Source organism: Carassius carassius, chromosome 36 (assembly GCF_963082965.1).
Source record: "Carassius carassius chromosome 36, fCarCar2.1, whole genome shotgun sequence".
NCBI classification, from domain to species: Eukaryota; Metazoa; Chordata; class Actinopteri; order Cypriniformes; family Cyprinidae; genus Carassius; species Carassius carassius.
In genome coordinates this window covers 4,908,754-4,929,275 of record NC_081790.1, presented here as the reverse complement: position 1 = coordinate 4,929,275, position 20,522 = coordinate 4,908,754, and the positions used below count along the sequence as shown (strand labels likewise).

Sequence of the window (20,522 nt, the reverse complement as noted above, 5' to 3'; positions counted from 1 at the left end):
GACGACAGGCCTATGGAAGCATATCACGCACTGTTAATTTGCCTACCTTAAATCTGCTGCCTTAAATTGGTCAGATAAAAGTTTAAACCTGTAGTGATAAGTTCATAACACTTTTTGGCTGCTTTGAATATAATTGTGATGATGAAAATCAAGTTGATATTCTGAAAACCTCATATAATCGGGTAAAAAAGAGAGAAATTACTGTGACAATTTAAAAAGTGAAATGGAATGAAACAAGGATATTATAACAATGAAAACATTGCATGGTGTGTGTGTGTGTGTGAGAGAGAGAGAGAGAGAGAGAGAGAGAGAGAGAGAGAGAGAGACGACAACGTTTAGGAGAGCAAACATTTTCAAGGTCATCCGGTGAACTGGAACGAGCTCAGAGAGATGCATGGCGAAAACGGCGCATTTTGACACGAGGGCGAGGTTTGATTAAAAGGTAAAGTAATGGGTTTAAACACACGCCACGCGCGTGGCGTGCCAGACTCTGTTGGCTTTTCGCAAATTACTTAACGGTGCAGTGATGGAAATAAGATTGTAATGTTTGGTAATGGAAAAGAAAGCCCCATATTCTTTTTTCTGGCCTTCTTGTTTTCTGACATACACAAAATAAATTACCCAGGCTAATAGGCATGGCGCGTGGAATTTTCCCCCGCACCTTCTGAGGGAATTCAAACGTGTTCCTAGCGGTTTCATTTTACATTCGTTATCTCACGCAATATTGGTTGAAATGATGAAACATCAAACACCTAATGTAACATTAACAGTACTGACTGCTGAGACAAATAGCTCACACACAAACACACACACAAAAGCCCCAAAAAGTAACTCAACCTTGAACATAGTGCCTCTGCTGCCTGCGTGCGCCTGGCTTAAATGCCTAACAGTGAAAACCAGGGGCAAGAAAACAGCCATCACAGACTAGAACAAATGGGGGATTGCAAAACACAAAGAAAGATGGTACACAAAAACATTCACGTATTTACCACAAAGCACAACTACTGTCATGCGGACCGGAAGAAAAACCTTGCAACACCATCAACCCCTGCTGGAATAAACATACAAAACATGCAAATGTATGACTTTGCACTCATTTTGGCTATTAATTTAACTTATGTGTGGAGCATCTGAGGAGCAAAAGCCTGCATGCAGACTAGTAGACCGGGGCTAGTTGTCACACCCTTTGCTCCAGTGAATATTTATCAGGCTGGTTTTTATTTTTGATGTCAATGTATGTATAGACATATACATTAGATTCTGCTAAACATTTCCACCATGGTTGCAGAAAGACAAAAACAGAGCTCCTGTTCATTAAACACTTTGCAGTTAATGAACTATGGATAAGTTGTCAAAATGTGTCTTTACAGACTCGTTTTAAATGGATTTTAATAAGTTGTAAGCTCAAAATGATTAATGAGACAGTAAAGACATAGAGTAACAAAATATTAAATAAATGTTTTGCCCATCATATACTGGAATTATTAAATGCATAAAATGACAACATTTCAAACGTGTTCTAAAATGTTTTTTTTTTTGTTTTTTTTTTGTTTTTTACAATATACTTTTATTGTATAGCAAATTTGGACTGTTCTATTAAAGCAAAATCTAGGCCTAGTAGGTCAACTTTTGAACTGCTCACCACACCACTGAACACCCATCAAGTGCTTCTGCACAGCGTTCGAGGCTTCAGCGGGTGATAGCGCCATTAAAGAGCGATCAGAATATAGCAATTAAGCTGACATTACACTCGCCCAGCGCTGTCCATAGGTGTCCACCGTTTACCCAGGAACCACCTTCTCTTAATTGCCTCCTAATTCCGCGTGTCAGATCCGTGTTTCCCCGCTGTCCCGCCCGGTGGTCTCGTGTGTGTCTCACCGTTCTCAACTCCGAGGCGTTACTCAAGTCAATGACACAAGGCAAATTGCGTTTAATAAATGAGCTTAATGGATCACGCGATTGGATTGTGAGCGCAATGCTTCCTCTGGTTAGGCAAAACATTTATATCCAGTTCTAAGTGTTTCCCGCGCGTTTTAAACCCTGCGCAGACGGACTGCGTGTCTCACCTACGATTTAAACTCATTATAAAGCAGGTGAAACAAATTCAAGAGCGTGAAAAGTGATTTAGGGTAATCAGGGGCACGACAGTGTCAGTTTAAGCTTGCCTCAGTCAAACCAACTCCATTTAATCACACATGACATTAAAGAACTGAGATATGCAACACTTGGCAAAGTATGATGACGCTTGGCCAATATGGCACATGGCAGTCATCGTCAAACGTCCTGACGTGGCCACGTGGTTATTCTCTAATCTTGCGCGCTCACCTAATCGGAAATGCAAGTAAAATGTCAAAGAGATGATGACACCTCTCTCTCTCTCTCTCTTATGGCCACGCCATGTTTGGTTGCGCAAAACAATCTCATCGGACATTATTGATGTTACAGATGTTGTGGTAATCAAATTATCGGTCTGTGAAGGGCCCCCCTCAGTAACCGGCGCGCTCCGTGATGAATTACGGTAAAGGTCATCACGCGACTCTGTTTTATTGGAAGTTTATATGGTAACGCTTGGATGAGCATCTGTAGAGACGCTTTAAGTTCTCTCTCTCTCTATCTCTCTCTCTCTCTCTCTCTCACTCTGTCTCTCTCTGTGTGTATGGGTGGTTATATTAGGAGTTTGGGAATATTATCTGCTTGCTTGTTCATTATTAGCTAACTCACACATCTATTTATAAAATATCTATCTATCTATCTATCTATCTATCTATCTATCTATCTATCTATTATAATGCTGTAACATGATCTACTACATATCTGTTTATAAAATAACTTACTCTGTTACACATGCATACACATTAATTTATGAATTCAATTCAGATACAATGAAACTACAGATAATAAATTATTTTCCTGAGGTAGCATCCTAAACATACACTAAGTGGAATATTGTATTTCAGTCCACGGCATTGCAGGTGTGGTTAAAAAAAAAAGTAATGCCATGAACGACTACGCAAATGTAATTCGGTTTATAGGCTACCGGGAAGAGACCGTTTTCTCCATTACATCTAACAAGAATGGTACCCTACAAATCAGCATGTTCAAAACAAGTAGGTCTAAGTGCTGCATAAACACTTTGGCTAGCTATTTTCATTTTTGCAATCAATTTAAATGCCTCAGTTTTTTGCTACAATAGGTGTATTGTCCTATGGACAGATCCTCTTTCAAATCCTCATTATATTATAGGCCTAATGGAATGTTATCAAATAATTCATCTTTTGAATCCTAAACAAAATGTCTCTCAGTAGGACACCTATAATCCCTAAAGGGGCTACCAACACCTTTATAGGATTATCACGGATTACACCACATTAGGGTCCCACGTGGCCCCACACTAAAGCCCAGAGCCTCATCCATTGTGCAGCACCAGTCTCTCGCGCTGACACTCGGGGTTATTTGTTGTCACTCCGCACACATTAATCCCGCCACAATTAGGTGTCAGCTCGCGCCGTTCTCTGTTTGATGATAGCCTTGGGCGGCTGCAGCGCTCGAGCCCTAATCAGCAGAGTAAACTCGCGCTATATTTCAATTTGGGGAGGCGCTCTTCCGCGCGGAGGGCCCCAGCACGGCAATAAATAAAGCGCCTATTTACGCCACCATCACACAGAGACATCCAAATGCACTTACCACCGGCCCTCTCATCATGGCCCACATTCAACAACAGCTATAAATCAGCACTTCTCAAATGCAATGATTAGTGAAGCTATTTACACACACACACACACACACACAATGCACTGAAAAATTGAATTTACACTTCACACTACCCTTGCACATTGTTAATGGGCTCTTTTATGATTCCATAGATCTGTGTTACAAAGAGAAGGAAGGGAAAGTATGTACAAGCTAGTGCATTTATTTTCAAACACCTTGTATTTCAAAATCTCCACAAATTTGACTTTAATATTATATTATGACTATAATATTTACTCTGATTGAATTTTGTCTATCCATCCATCCGTCCATCTATCGCTAACTTCATAGTGACACTATTTTGAAATCATCTGAAAATATACACAAATATTTTTCTTAATGTTGTTTGAAGAAATCACCACAAACATAGCTTTAGCAACAAAGCTAACAATGAATCAGCATATACCAAATTTATTTATATAAGTGAATAAATGTGACAAACATGTTGGCAAACAATGTGCAATCAATTTAAACACCCCAGTGACTAATTCTGCCAGAAAGAGTCACGTGGGGTGATTTCCCCTCTTCACGCGGATTACAAATATCTGCTATTATGGCTAATCTGGCATTAGATATGCGGCACGAGGTGGGTCGAACAGCCCAAAACAGTGCTTTTGAGATGTTAAGCAGTGTGTTCTGTCTCTTGTTAGAGTGTTAATTGGGTAAGTGTAGTCCATTTGTGTAATCCCTCAGTTTCTCCTGATCTCTTATTGCTTTACTGCTCTAAACGGGAGTGGATCTGCGTGAAGTGGCGCCAGTAATCTCTATTCAAATATCTCCATATGACAACTACCCACAATTAGAGCGCCATCAATCTCTATTTACATCCTTCATCCGGGATCTGTCAAGGGAGCGCAGGGGGCCAAACAAAAGAAACGCTTTAAAGCGTTTGATTTTCCGTGAGCTGCCTCTCAGTGAAATTGTCACGCAGGATATAGAGCAGGATTATACCCATTTCAAAATCTATTTCTTTCTTAGTGCTGCGTTCACACCATGTCAATCTTTTGATTAAAAAGCTTGAATAATAAAAACCTGTACAGTTTCCTTCACTTGACAATTGTAAAAGAACCAAAATAGCAGCCACTCTAGAAGTTAAAGGTGGCTAACATTACACATTTGACCATTTTATTATATTCACATTCTCATTGTGAGCTTTCTCTGTTCAGATCATTTTGCAAAAGCTTATAGAGGAGAATTCATGTATTGTAGCTTTGCCACCAACAACAAATCTGCAACCATAGATGTTTTTTAGCATTTTAAGCAATGCATCCAAATGTGTGCTAAACTGTGAACTCAAAGTTGCAGTCTAACAATTATTTATTCTCAAAAGCAGCAAAAGGTGGCATCCAAGTTCAAAACACTCAGAATATATAGACAAAATATATAAAGACAAAACTCAAAAGATGTATTTTCCGGTCTGGTGATAGAATGTTGCTAAGTTAACAATGCAATACTTAAGCAAAAAAAAAAAAAAAAATTATATATATTATATTATATATAATAATATATATATATTTATATATATATATATATATATAATTTTATTTCATTTTTAATTCAATGTGTTAATGTAAGTTATTTATGAAATTTACAAGCAATTTCTGAGCGATTCGGTTGTTTCATAGTAAATACTAAAAAAAAATTCTGTCTGATTTCCTTTTCAGTAAAGGATAAACATGGTGTTGCATTTTAATTATTCAAAAAACACACAGTCTGAAAACACTTTAAAAAGCACCCTGTGTAGTCAGCTCACCAGTTTTTAGAGCAGAGCCTAAATCTTGGACGAAGGGAGGGATGTGCACGGGTGAAAAAAATCTCCTCTCTCTCAACAAAAGTGGCCAGAGCAACCAATTGAGAAATGAGATGCACATTTAAAAAACAGAACCTCGTCGCGGAGCGGTACCTGCTCGCTTGGAGTCCCATGGGTTAATTAATTGGGGTTGAACACACATGGGCGAGGAGTGGCACCGCGCGCCTGGTTACTCTCCGCATCTGTGCAGCCAAGTTGCGCGTGCTTTTTTTATTTTCTCCTCGTGGAAAGTCCATTGAGAAGGGGCGCGCGGGGGAGGATTCTTAAATGGTAAATTAGCATTCTGATGAGAGCGCGCGGGGCCCCTGAGAGAGTCAGGAAAAAGGGAGGGTGGCATTAATGACACCGCGTGCTCTCCCGTGACATAATTTTCCACCGTAACCGGGCCCCTTCTCTCTGTTTCTCATCCCATCATCCCCACACCGTTCTAAAAAGACCCCACTATAGACCCTCTGTCCCGAGGGAATATGTGCCCTCGATGCCTCGGGCCCCCGAAGAGTCTCAATACAAATAGCCAATTTGTAATACATATTGTGAGGAGGAGGCCGGCCTGGTTTTGTAAAGCGGTCCGGCAGCAGGAATCTCATTTCCAACACTTCTCTCATGTTGTTCGCCGAGATTCACCTATCAATGGCGGCCGCGACTCGCACCTGCTCGCGAATTTGCTTTTAATTCGTTTTTCTTGTGACTACGAAGGGAAATGACTGGACTTTTAAGAGACCAATCAGACATGCACCTGTTATATGGGCCTATATACACTCTCAATTTGCCAAAATATGATTTTTCTTCTTCTTCATCTTAAAAAAAAAAAAAAACATTGATTTCCGCCATCAAATACTGGAAATGGGGGGAATAATGTGTGTGTGTTTGGCAGGGTCTCTATTATGAGCTTAATTTCAAATGCATTTATGTGTTAGGAATTTTTTTTTAGCAATTTATTACATTGAGAGAGATGCATTTTGGTGGCCGCATCTCTCCATTTTAAACATCTCATAAGTCAGGCTTTTACACAGAGCCTCTTGATTTGGAGGTTGATGGGGCGTTCTGATTGTTTGTAAAAGAGGAATTCATTTAAAAAGCCAAACCGCCGACAAAACCTAAATGGGCATTTCCATGCCTCCCACAAGAGTGCTTTCTGTCTCAGAGAAGTATCAGGGCAGATTTAAAGAGGATGAGATGGGAAGAGGAACGCTCTCGCTGATAAGAGGGTGGTGGTGGGCTTTATTAGTGTTAGCGTGGAGAGCTGCATGCTGTTTAATGAGGAGTACTCAGGGTCTTTGTGAAGCTTTTGTGTCTCTAATGCTACTCAGCTTTGTCTGGACGTGGATTTAGCCAGACCTTTATAGAGTAAAATTATGGCTGAATAGACCAGTCAAACCTCGGGGCCCCGCCCCCCTCCGTCAACATCTCATTCATTCATATTAACTAACTCTGAGCACTGGATTTGTGCCTGCAAGTACTATTAGAGTTTAATTCACTATTATTTATGCAAAAAGTAAAATATAATTTATATAGTTATTATGATAAAGAATAAATTATATATAATATATATGCAAATATATATATATATATATATATATATATATATATATATATATATATATATATATATATATATATATATATATACATATATATAAAAATGGTAATGCTAAATAATAGTGAACATTTATATCATTTATATTTGTGAATTATTTTTCTGTTCTTTCTTTATTAAAATGTATTAACACACACACACATATGTATATATATATTCACTATTATTTAATGAGATCTAATAGAAATTATGCACTGAAATATGTATTATATATATATATATATATATAAAAAAATTTTTAGAATTCATGCATGCAAATATGTATTTAATGTAGCATTTATGTCGTAGCTATGTAGTAGCTGCATCCTAATTCCCCAATGTTTTATGTAGATAATATAAATATAAAGTAAATGTATAAATATAAATAAATAAAAATGTAAAATGTAATGTATAAATGCATTATTAGCATAATGTTATGTTATGTGTTCTCTATATGTATTGATATACTGTATACTGGCATATTTGTTAATATATAATAAATATCTACAATATATATACTTGTATTAACTCAAACTGAATATGTAGTGTTGGTGATTAGTACACTGGATTTTTGTTTTTCTATTTCAAATTTTTCTATAAGACATGTTAATGCATTTTATGGCTTATTCAGGCACTTGAAGGCTTTCACTGAGCAATCGGGGCTAATTAAGACACTATAGCCTTCACACTGAGCAACTCCCATTACATCTACTGCTTTTACTGCGCAAACACCCAATCAAAGGCCACAAATGTGTGTGTGTGTGTGTGTGTGTGTGTGTGTGTGTTGTGTTATCCAGAATTCAGGAAACACCTGCAAAGAGGGTACTTAAACCTTAACGTGGAGGCACAATGAAAGGTACGGCGGCTTTCAATGAGAGTTTAATATGAAATGAAAACACCCTCTTTTATGACAACACATTCTATAAAACCCATTATCAGCCAATTACATAAACTCTCTCCTTTACTGAGCCTGTGAAAGATGAGTGTGGTTTTTTTGGTGGTGGGATAACAATTATTAGAATTCATTAAACATTCATAATGTGCTATAACAGCTTTTTATTGTATATTAAATCAGATGAGATATAATACACGATTGAAGTCAGATGGCTATTCTATTATTCCTTAATTACTATGTTTATTTGACAAAACTACATATTTACACTTAGTTGTGCTTGCATGTGTAAATATATAGGGTTGCCAGGGTGTTGTTAGGTGTTTGCTTGCTAAAGAACAGTTCTGTCATATTTTACTCACCTCATGTTTTTACAAACCTGTAAGTCCTGTATCAGTTACAAATTATCATTAATTACCTTTAAGGCCTTAAATGGTTCAGCTCCTGTGTACCTAACTAGCCTCATACCACGTTATAATCAATCACGCTCCCTAAGGTCACAAAACGCTGGACTTTTGGTAGTTCCTAGGATAGCAAAGTCCACTAAAGGAGGTAGAGCTTTTTCACATTGGAATAGCCTTCCTGATAATGTTCGGGGTTCAGCCACACTCTCTCTGTTTAAATCTAGATTAAAAACACATCTCTTTCGCCAAGCATTCAAATAATACATCTCTTCAAAATGTGACTGCAGTTGCATCTGATCAAATGCACACTCTTACTCTTTATCTTTGGTTAAACTAATAAATTTTACTTTGTTGGATCAGCAGCTATGCTAATTATCTCTCTCTTTGTTTCTCTGTTTTGCCCGTGGTAACTAGGATTTACACAAGCTCCAGTCTGGATCCAGAACACCTGAGAAGAGATGATGCTGACCATCAGAGGACCTCAGATGATGCCAACCCTGAATCAACAAACAGAACTAACAAATATTGCTACAAGTGTGACTGCATCATATAATAATTGCTGTTAATAATGTTCATCGTCTGGCTGACTACGTCTTGTATTCATTTTTCTGAAAAATCCTGTCATACATGCACAAACTGACAGTCACCACTGATAAGCTACTACTAAATATTGTAGAAATTACATTTTCTGTAAAGTTGCTTTGTAATGACTTGTATTGTAAAAACGCTATACAAATAAACTTTAATTGAATTAAATTGAATTGTTTTATTTTATTTTCTTTCTATCGTGAAACCCACAAAAAGAAAATATGAAATACAATGAAGGTCAACATCCTTCGAACTTTTATATGTTTGTTTTTCGCTGAAAGAAAGTCATAGAGGTTTAAGATGACAAAAGCTCAGTAAATTATGACAGAATTGTATTATTATTTCATTATTATCCATTTAATACAATGACAATCCTTCTACAGCAACTTAAAGTCTTGCTTAAGGAAGGAATGGAGGCATTTTTCTGTTTTTAAAACCACATACACTTTAATGGACAGATGCAAGGTGACCCTTGACAAATTCTCTTAACTACCAAAACTGAGCTTGAAAGCTTTCACTTTCCATCAAGAAATCATCAGATATAACTAATACTGGCACAGATTCCCACATATATTAACTACAGGAACTTTGAAAATCACAATTTGGAGCCGGTCACATTACATCATTCAGTCTAAAAAACAACATACTATATAAAAAAACACTCAAGAGATGGAATATTTTTCAAGTGCATTGATCCACTGTACATATTAAAAGTGTTTTTTATGCTGTTGCGGCAGTAACAAACCTCCATTCTCAAATATCGGTGTCATTAAACAGTTTAAACGGACTTTAACTACCTCACTTAGCAAGATTCACTTCAAGAAGAACAGTCTCTCATATATTACCTGAAAAACCATTGGCAGATAGTGGGAATTGTCAGGAAACCTGTTTGGAAACAGTCACAAGTCTTGCATTTCCATTAAGTGAAAACTGTATCTGAAAAATGACACTTTTTAATTCACATTTAAGCTGTGAATTAGCAAATTAATGGTGCAGAAAACGGAATTAAGGTCTGTTATGATAAGAGGAAAGATTTAGCATCAGTGTGTGTGAAGAAACTGTTCAAAAACACATTTTTTCTTTCGTTATTACCGTTATTCCTAACAGCAGGCAGAAATTACAATTTGCTGTTTCAATCCACAGACAAAATCATCTATATGAACGAAGGAAAAGAGGAAAACAAGTCAGAAGATGAGGAAGAGAGAAAGATGGAGAGCAAGGGGGAAAAATCAGTTGAAAATCAGAAAAGATGAATGTCTTTCTCGTCTAATGAGCGTCTGATTGAATACTTCAGAGGGAGAACATGCAGTCGTTTAAGTTCAGCTCCTTAAAGACGACCGAAAAAATCTAATTACAATAAAACAGACATAACATAGCTGTGAAGCAGCCACTTACGGCTAATCATATCAATTACTGCGCCCGGGGCTCCTCAGAGACACAGAGTGATTGTTTGAAGAGAAAAATTGTATTTGGTGAGCCTGAGACACTCACTCACAGCAAACCATCCATTACTCTCCATTCACTTTCCTCTGCAATATACTTGTACACACACACGAGCGTAATCACAAAGAGGAATGTATAGGTTACTGCTGGAATTTATGCTGTCGACTTGTTTAAATGTGTCGTAACTACGTAAATTGGATGTTAAATGAGATGCATGAAAACAGATAAACGAAAACAGGAGTGTTATTGTTGTTTGTTAAAGATGTAGATGCGATAAAGCCACAGGTGTGTAAATATTTTCCATTAGGCTCACAGAGATGCTTAGGCCTCACCAATTTACATAGCAATATGTACTTTAAATAGACTGTTTGTTTTTGCTTTTAAGTGAAGTTCCTTGTATAACAAGGATAAATACATATAGAGAGAGAAATCTATAGAGGTACACATTGCCATTCAAACATTAGGAGTTGGTAAAAAAAATGTTCTCTTATGCTCGCTAAGACTGCATTTAATTGATCAAAAATTCAGTAAAAACTGTAAAATTGTGAAATATTATCACAGTTTAAAATAAGTGGTTTTATATTTCAATATATTTTCAAATATAATTTATTCTTGTGATGCAACGCTGAATATTCAGCATCATTACTCCAGTCTTCAGTGTCACATGATCCTTCAGAAATCATTCTGATATGCCGATTCTCTCTTCTTATTAATGTTGAAAATAGTTGTGCTGCTTCATATTTACATAGGCCTCATCATTTAAGAGAACAGCAGAAATTATTTTGCAACGAGTCTTTGCTAAATAAAAGTAATAATTCTTACTGTAAAAACCTTAATGATTCATAATATAAATGCAAAATTACATTTAAAATTTTTACTTTTTCCCCCCGTCATAATATTATATTCAATGCACAGCTGTTAATTATTTTTTTACCCAAAGATGAATATTGTTTTTGCATAAAATGTGTCAAAACAGCCTCATTTGTGTGTATTTGTCCATGTAAGTGGACTTTAAGACCAGTCTAAAAAGATACACATTCAGAATTTTCAGAAGTTATATTGTGAATCCTGATGCCAAACTCGGTGTGATTCTATCCTCCAAGCAGTCAATATTTTACCCTGAACATCAGGCATAAATGACTGAACAATAGGTCACAGGTCCTCGCCCCAGCACTTCAGTCGCTCTTAAGTGTCTTTGTTAGAGCACAACAGATGCATTTGAAATGCTTGTGGCAGTTTTAACCGCACAATTAATCAAGAGAGCTGCTTTCCTTTGTGTTTTTATTGTTTCTTGTTTTCTTTTGTTACAATATCTGCTGTCACGGAGCACATCGTTTATTTCAGCAGCTGAAATCCCCCAGGCCCCTGTTAACAGACGCAAGGCTTTTAGCGCCAGCTTTTCCAGCTCTTCTACTGAACTCCAGTCACTCCAGTTTGGTTTAATAATGCTGTGCTGTAAACTACTGGATGCCATATACAAGACTAAGATGCATTAGGCTTTTTGACTTTACATGGTGTTACACATAAAATTAAATATTTGACTTTTCTCTAAAAGTGATAGTTCACCCAAAAATTACAATTGTGTAATCTTTTACTTACCCTCATGTTGTTTAAAACTTGGATGACTTTCTCCTGTAGGACACACACACACACACACACACACACACACACACACACACACACACACAAAGGCACTTTAAAAAACGCTTTCTCAAAAGTCTTATTTTCAATAACTGAATAATGCATTAGGATCCTTACCTATTGATTAAAGTATATCACCTAAAATGTTATAATTGTTATACTTTACATGTCGTTTCAAACCCAAATGACTTATTTTATTACGTCAAACACAAAAGGAGATATTTTGTAGAATGTTCATGCTGCCCTTTGTCAGGGTTATTATTAACTATAACCATAAAAAAGCAACATTTCTCACCGTTTAGTTATTCTTAAAGCACTCCAATAACTACAACTAAATAAAATAAAACTAATACATACAAATGAATAAAAACTATATAGACATTTAAAAACTAAATAATTAACACACACACAAAAAAATCACTAAAACAAACTAAAATTAAAATAGAAAATGTATAAAAAAACTATAATAGTATATTAATGAGGCTTAAATAACACTGTACTGTCATTAAACCTAAAATTGTTTCCAGTTTTGAAAAGCATCATAAAAGTGCTTTATTTGCTATATTTTAACAATAAAACAATTTCATATGCTATATTATGTCTTATAATCATTATATCATATCATATCATGTATACATTTTTTAGCCAGGTACAATTTTCTGAGTATAATAAATATAATAATATTAACAATAATAAAGAATAATAATAATTTTGAAATGTGCATTACAAGGCCTGTAATGGATTATATATTCAGCTTTCTCACTCAAACAGTCAAGCAGTATTCATATAGAAATGCATGACATCAGTCTGTGCTCGTATAACCTCATGGACGTGCAGAATGCTTTCAGTAAAGCCTGATAGGAATGAAGTGTAAAAATGTAGATGATAAAACAAGTGCAGGAATGGAGAGATGAAGCGGAGGGGAGAAGAGAAGAGAAAACGGCAGTTTTATCAGAGCATGTCAGCACATGTGTGTGTGTTTGTGACGCTGTCAGCAGATCGGAGACACGCTTGATAAGATTCTGTCTAATAGGAGCTGCTCCCCACGGTCGGGTCAGACAGCCGCTTCCAAAAGCTACCACACACACACACACACACACTCTTCCTCCTCTAGCCCTGACAGACAGCATGAAAAGCTCAGATTAAGAAGCCCATCATGTTGCCCAGAGCTGCCCACCGAGAGACCATGAAATCAAGCTGTCAGAACAACAGAGAGAGAGAAACAAAGAGAGAACCACGAGTTTGTTCAAGTGTCTGAGTGAAAGTGTGGATGCTTTACATTGCATGCTCTCAGGAAAACGTTTGTCTCTGCAGTACAACTGTACAATGTTTTCATGGTAATAAAGAAGACTGCAATTAAAAGTCAACTGAGAGAAAGTCATAATCAGTGTGCGACTGTGACTGTTTGTGTGTTCACACCTGTTGTCCTCTTTATTCAGAGCTTACCCTTATACTATGATAATCAGCTTCTTCCTAAATATAATTACTCAGATATTGCTATTGTAAAAGCATTATACATTAATATGAGTTCTTTTAAACAATTCTTTCAAAATCTCTTAATTTATTATGACATTTTTAATGAGTTGCCACCAAAAATTTTGATTTTCACTCAGAAATTGCTAGTAAATTTCACAATTAACCCTTTGCAAAAACCCGTCCCCCTTTGTTACGGTCACTATGTCCGATGGGCCTTGCTGCTCTCAGGCCACAAATCATGTTCTCACATTTTTAACACAAAAGTTGGGTTAGTCCATATTTGACCCAGCGTTGGTTTGAAACAACCCAGCATTTTGAATCATAAACAGTGTTTAAAGTGCTGTTGACTTTGAATTTCCTGAGAACGGGAAATTCTGACTCACTGAGGGGAGTTTATACCCATTGTTACCACAGCAACACACGTAAAAACCTGTTTTTATACAGTCTATGGTAAAAACAGGCCACCCGAGCAATCTGCAACATCTCCAGGTTTAATTGAAAGCACAGTGTTTACATTGCCCTAATTGGAGTCGAATCACGTCGCAACAGAGTTTAAAAATAATTATCGAGGCACCAGCCGAATGCCTTTAAATCCTCAGATCTGATCCATTTCTAACCTCAATAAATCTAGTTTAATTGAGGGAAAACGCGGCGTGCCATGCATTTTGTGAGAATGCTGTGATGAACTCTGCATTTTGAGCTAAAATTACAGCACTGTGTCAAAGGCCTGCTGTTCAACAGTAATCTGAGTGAAGCGCTTCCCATCTCACATACACTTGGCTTTATTTGAACAGCTTTAATTGTCTTTAATAGTGGAGTTGCATGTTGCTGATGGACTGTAATTCTCTTGATTTTAATAACTAAACAGAGCAGGACTGCTGTTTACAGAACCGTTACACTCACAACACATTCAAAACTACGATGCCCCCAAATACTTGATTTTGGATATGTGAAACATTATTATAAAAAGGTTCCAGTCCTGGCTGCTGATTGGTCAATGCACAATTACGGTACATAAAAAACAACAAAGCCAATTATTAGTAGGTAAATTATTCAGTATGTATGATAAAAGTACTACTTTTTATGTTTTTATTTAATTTTAAGATTTCCTTTAACAGGATGGAATGTTGTGAGAGGCAAACTGACAAATAACACAAAACATCACAGAATTCATCAAATCTATTGCTAAATCCACTGACAGCAAATATGATGTCACTTCCTGGTGATGCCATTTACAAATTGGCATTTATTATTATTATTTTTTTTAATAAATGTTATAAATTACTGGGATTATCTAAAGCAGAAATGTAGCATAGAAGTTAGTATGGAGTACACAGGAAAAGAGTATAACAATTGAGTTAATTCAGTTAATTTAAACATTCAAAAAAATAAATAAAAATAATAATAATAATATATATATATATATATATATATATATATATATAGAAAAAAAGAAATAATTCATAAATAATTGATCAAATTATTTATATGCATTTAAAAGAAAGTAAGTCCTTGGGGATCAGGGTTATAAGTAAATTTAAAACTAAAACCATAAAAACAATAATAATTCATTACTTGAAATAAAACTTTATAATATATATATATATATATATATATATATATATATATATATATATATATAAACACAAAACCAGTGTTAAGTCACTGGGGATTAGCAATAGCCAAAAAAACATTGTATGTGTCAAAATGATTGATTTTTCATTTATTGTAAATTAATAGGATATTAAGTAAAGTTCATATTCCATGAAGATATTTTGTATATTTCCTACCATAAATATATCTAAACTTATTTTTCGGTTAGTAATATGCATTACTAAGAACTTCATTTGGACAAATTTGAAGGCGATTTTCTCAGTATTTTTTTTTTGCACCCTTAAGATTCCAGATTTTCAAATAGTTGTATCTGTGCTACATATTGTCCTATCTTAATAAACAACAATCAACAGAAAGCTTATTTATTCAGCTTTGGGTCACTTTCACTTACTCACACACACACGCGCACGCACGCACGCACGCGCGCACACACACACACACACCTATTTATTTTCCCTAATGTGCTGAAGTGGCTGTATATACTCTGTTTTAATCAACACCCTTTACCTATAATTACTTTTACAATACAGCGCAGCATCTTGTACCTTACTGGGTAATTATTACTTCATAGCTTAGTGATCATCATGCATTATATCGACAGTGTTATGATTATGCCATCATCATCATAATGCCAGAGATAAAAGCAGGCTGAGATGAAGCAGTTAAGCGCAGGCGAGGAGAGTGTATGATGAGTGTTTTCCCTTAACAGCCTCCAGTGATGGAAGGAGATGCTGCTGAATTTAGGGCTGGGTACCGAACTTCGATGCCTTTATGGTATCGAACGAAAAACTTCGATACTATGAGTATCGAAAAGTTATTTATCTTTCGGTGCCAAATTTCGGTTCCAAAAGCCAAGCGGCGGGATTTTTTTTTTTTTGCCAAGCGGCTGTGTCTGTGTGAGCTTGTAGCATAGCCTACGTGCATGTAAGGACCTAATTTCGCCGTGATTGGCTGTCCACCACAACGTGACGGGGACGATTTCTGAAGATACTCGCAGTCACACAACACAAGTGTAGTTGTTTTTTCTCAAAACGTTTCCGTTTTACAATGCCAAAGAGGTCTAAAAAGTATTGCGACCAAATCCGGTGTTACGGTTTAACTGGTTACAGTGTTATCTGGTGACCAACTTCCTGGTTTAGGTCTCCGCTGCAGATGTGCTGGAACGACAGCAGCAGATTCGGCGATTCTGAAAGCACCAACTGACGTGATATTAAGTGTCTAATAAACGCAGACATGCTCATTGCATGACTCTGATATTCTTGTAAAGATCACAAGTTATTAGTATGATCGCCCGTTTCACGGCTGAAGTAAGTAGGATGAACAAAAAAAATAAAAATAAAGTAACGTTAAGTCTGTGTTCGCGTGGGTTTCGAACACGCGCTAAAAGAAGGCGCACCGCAAAACAACAGTCACGATCCACCGATCTACACCGGATCAGCTGCAGGTCTCTGGATTCAATACAGGACTCTCGGCATCACATTGTACAGCTGCTGAATCAATGAAATGTGACCGTGTTAACTTGTGACCTGTTTACCTACTATTAAAATAAACCATAGCAGAACGATGACTACATTTTATGGTTCATGATGTTAAAGAAGATTTCATGACTTCTCAGACAACTGTACATTTGTGGCTAATTTGGGTTAATTATAAACTAAAGAAAATGTACCATGTTTTTACTATGGTAAATATGAATTAACGATAGCGTTTATAATTAACCCACAGTAGCCACAAATGTAAAGTTGTCTGAGAAGTCATGAAATCTTCTTTAACCCACAAATGCAGAAGTAGTTTTTTTTTTACATTCCTTTGCATTTTAGTTGGTTCAATATTAGCCTGTACACAATATCATTTGTTTATTTATTTATATGTTCATGTTGTGGTTTTTGTTAATTTTGGCCAATTTAGGATTGATACCAATCCTGAGTGTCTGCTGGCACACCCCTATCCAAAAAACACAACCAGTTGTATTAATAATGTTATCCTGAATGTGAAGTGTTACCAGAATTTGTTTTAATTAAGGTGAAAAATAAAAGTTTTGTGTTTAATGTATTTGTGTTGATGTTGAAATGGATTCTAAAACATATTGTATCGAAAAAAGTATCGTTAGGAACCGGTATCGAAACTGAGGTATCGAAATTGGCACCGGATCGAAAGATTTTGAACAATACCCAGCCCTAGCTGAATTCTCCGTCCTATAAAACTGTCAGCCGCACATCTGTGTGCACATCATATCAGCTCTGTGTGATAAACAACAAGAGCCATAATGCTCCATAAACATGTGGCTTGTTGCTTGACAGAGAAAAGCCTCATACTGGCCATAAACTACAATTTCTCTCACTTAATGGGCAAATGTACTGCAAATCTCTCAAACACCCATACACACACATCAGCAAATATGATGCAAGTGAGAAAACCAAAATACTTCTCAGATTCCATATATATATATATATATATATTTTTTTTTTTAATCACTGTAATTTTAAGCAAATGTAACTTCTGTAAGGAACAATTTTAAGAAAGGCACTTCACATAGGATTGAAAGCAGCACATATCAGCATCATGTCATCTGGGAAATTTATCAAAATCATAACCACAAATAAAAACTATCAGCGTTGTGCTTGAAAAGCCTTTCTGAATACAGTCAAATCTCACAGATTAGCAGAGAACATTGATGATCCGGTAACGAAAGCAGAGAATTTTTTTTTGACATTAAGTCTCTTGAAAGGAGAACAGATATGAAGCCATCTTCCTGTCATCTTCTTAAAATGATACACATCCTCCCAAGTGTCAGTATAACCCAGAGCGAGCTCTATTTGAATACAGCATTTGTCCGTGCCTGAACATGTGAACAGGTGACAGTGGGATTGGATGTCTTTCTAGGGATCGCTGTTGGTGAGGGCTGTTTTCAACTGTCGCAGGAGCATAGAGCCCATCACGGTTTTCTCAGTGTTGATGGTGATCACCGCGTCAGGATCCTTCAGGGCCACCGACACCAGGACCAGACATCCAGAACTCACCGTCTTACCTGCAAACCTGGAAATACACACACAAATGGATTGCTTGGTTGGCTTTTTGACTCCATGTCAGCTATTTTCGTCGTTCAAATAGTATAAAAGAGCTATTTTAAAACATACAGTAAGGTTTTAAAGTTTGCTTCAGATAGAAGAAATATAGACATTAAAACAATACAATTATTTCGAAATGGACACAATTTACTTAACCAATACCCTTAATCTTATTGTGCGCAATTCATCAGTGTGTATTCTCCCAAAAAAGGCTCTTCAAAAGACAAAAAAAAAAATGTAACCAATGATTTTGAATTTACGTACATTAAATAAACTGTGAATGAGATTTTTATAAACTTAATTTGAGAATGAATTAATTAATATATTACTACAGTTAGTGGTAATATATTAAAGATTTACAGAATATCCTAGTATTTATCATTTTTAAATTATTGTCAAATAAAAAAACTGATGAGACATTGATGAAAGCAAACACTGATGACACAGATTTTTTTTTTGAAAAAAAAAATACATATATAATAAAAAACATACACACAGAGACAGAGAGAGAATGAGAGAGAGCGAGAGAGAGGGAGAAAGAGACACACTTTAATTGTGTAGATCAATTCCACTCCATATGGAATAACTCATTTAATATAATATAGCAGAATGCATGCATAGGCTTACATTTTCTGTAAAAAATATAGATTCATGAAGATATACTGTATAATAATTAATTATTATTTGCGAAGATCCTATCCAAAACAAATATTGGGTTTCCAACTGTTAATAACAATGAATAATTATGAATAAGTGAATAATTATGTATTATACCAATATGTGAGGACTGGAGAGTGAAGGGGGAGGGGTGTGTGTGTGTGTGTGTGTGTGTGTGTGGTGAACAGGCATGGCAGTCTATTATTTGGTCTGATTAAGAAGCCATTAGGGGCCAAGGGACACACTCCTGTCACTCACAGACTCGACCTGGTAGCCTCTCACAGACAGAGAGCAAGGTGTGGGGGTGTGCACTAAATAGAGTGCAGAGGACTAGACTTTTTACATGTAGTCATTATGGGGACATGTTTTCCAAAAAGACTATTTGCAGTACACAAGTTGCAACTGTAAGCTATAGTAGTACACAAGCAATGCAAACTTTCATTGGGATCTGAAAATGTAGCATACCTGAAAGAGAAAAAAACCACAATGCATTTCTTGTACTTTCAACAATAAGCTAGAGACGTTGTGCTATATTTAAAATAAAAAGATGGTAGGGCACAACGGAGTTGCTATATGAGCAATAAAACACAAGCCTCTTCTGCTAGTAGATAAAGCCAATTATATTTAGTAGTAGAAGTTGAGTGCTTAATGCAAATCAGATATTATCATTGCAAGAACAAGGTTAAATAAATCAATGAAATAAAGTGCAATATAAAAATAAATAAAACAAAAATTAAAATAAAATCCAGAACTATATAAAATAAATTAATAAAAAAATAAAACTAAAATTCAAAAACTATAAACAAACAAACAAATAAAATACTTAAATTAAACCAAATAAATAATCTTTATGGTAAAATTAACCAAAATTAAACCAAACAAAGGAAATACAAAAAATCTAAAATGAAAAAAAAAAAATGAAAAAAAATAAAAAAAAATAAATAAAGAAATAACACTGGAAAAAAGAAAATAAATGAATGCTAATTAAACCAAACAAATATCATAATAAACCAACCAAACAAATCCTCTTAAAAAAAAAAAACTTTTTTCTAAATGGCTTGCTAATGACACATTCTCCAAACAACTATCTAAATTAAACTGTCCACCTGTCTAATGAGCGTTTCTAATTGAATGAAAAGTAGAACAGTTCTCAGTAGGGGTGTAACGATTCACTTGTTTTCTCGATGCATCGATTACAAACCCTGTCGATTCATATGCATCGATCTTGAAACATGATTTTTGAATCGTGAATCACCGATCTTGGACAGTAATTGGTTCAAAATGCTAAGAATCGAATGAATCACGATTTCTATAGCGATTCAATGCTTTCAAAATGTATACACATTAAATTACTACACGCACGAATTAATGGAGACCTTGAAGAGTGTTCATGAATCGTGCCTCTTATCTGTCCTTCACGCGCTCCACTGTTTACGACTGAGACTGTCACAGGATTGCGCTCGTGCTCCGTTCGTCTCTGACGCAGCTGACGTGTGATCTATAGGACTCGTGGCCAGTAATGCTAACGTGAAGTAGTTTTACTTTTCTGTAGTTTGTCAATGGCTCTCTGCATTTTACCGACGGAGTTACCGGAGCCGTCTAC

The 20,522-nt window shown here is 35.9% G+C and overlaps 1 protein-coding gene across 1 annotated transcript in view; it reads right to left on the bottom strand.

The window, feature by feature from the left end:
* Nucleotides 1-15,632: 15,632 nt before the first annotated feature.
* Nucleotides 15,633-20,522, bottom strand: part of LOC132116973 (AP-3 complex subunit beta-1-like) — a 67,208-nt gene continuing 62,318 nt past the window's right edge. Inside the window, exons 27-28 of the mRNA XM_059525914.1 lie at nt 17,399-18,230; nt 15,633-15,940 (exon numbers count right to left, since the gene is read on the bottom strand). Of these exons, the coding sequence (XP_059381897.1) occupies nt 18,074-18,230 (157 nt within the window). The 3' untranslated portion in view covers nt 15,633-15,940; nt 17,399-18,073. The remainder of the gene's footprint in view (nt 15,941-17,398; nt 18,231-20,522) is intronic.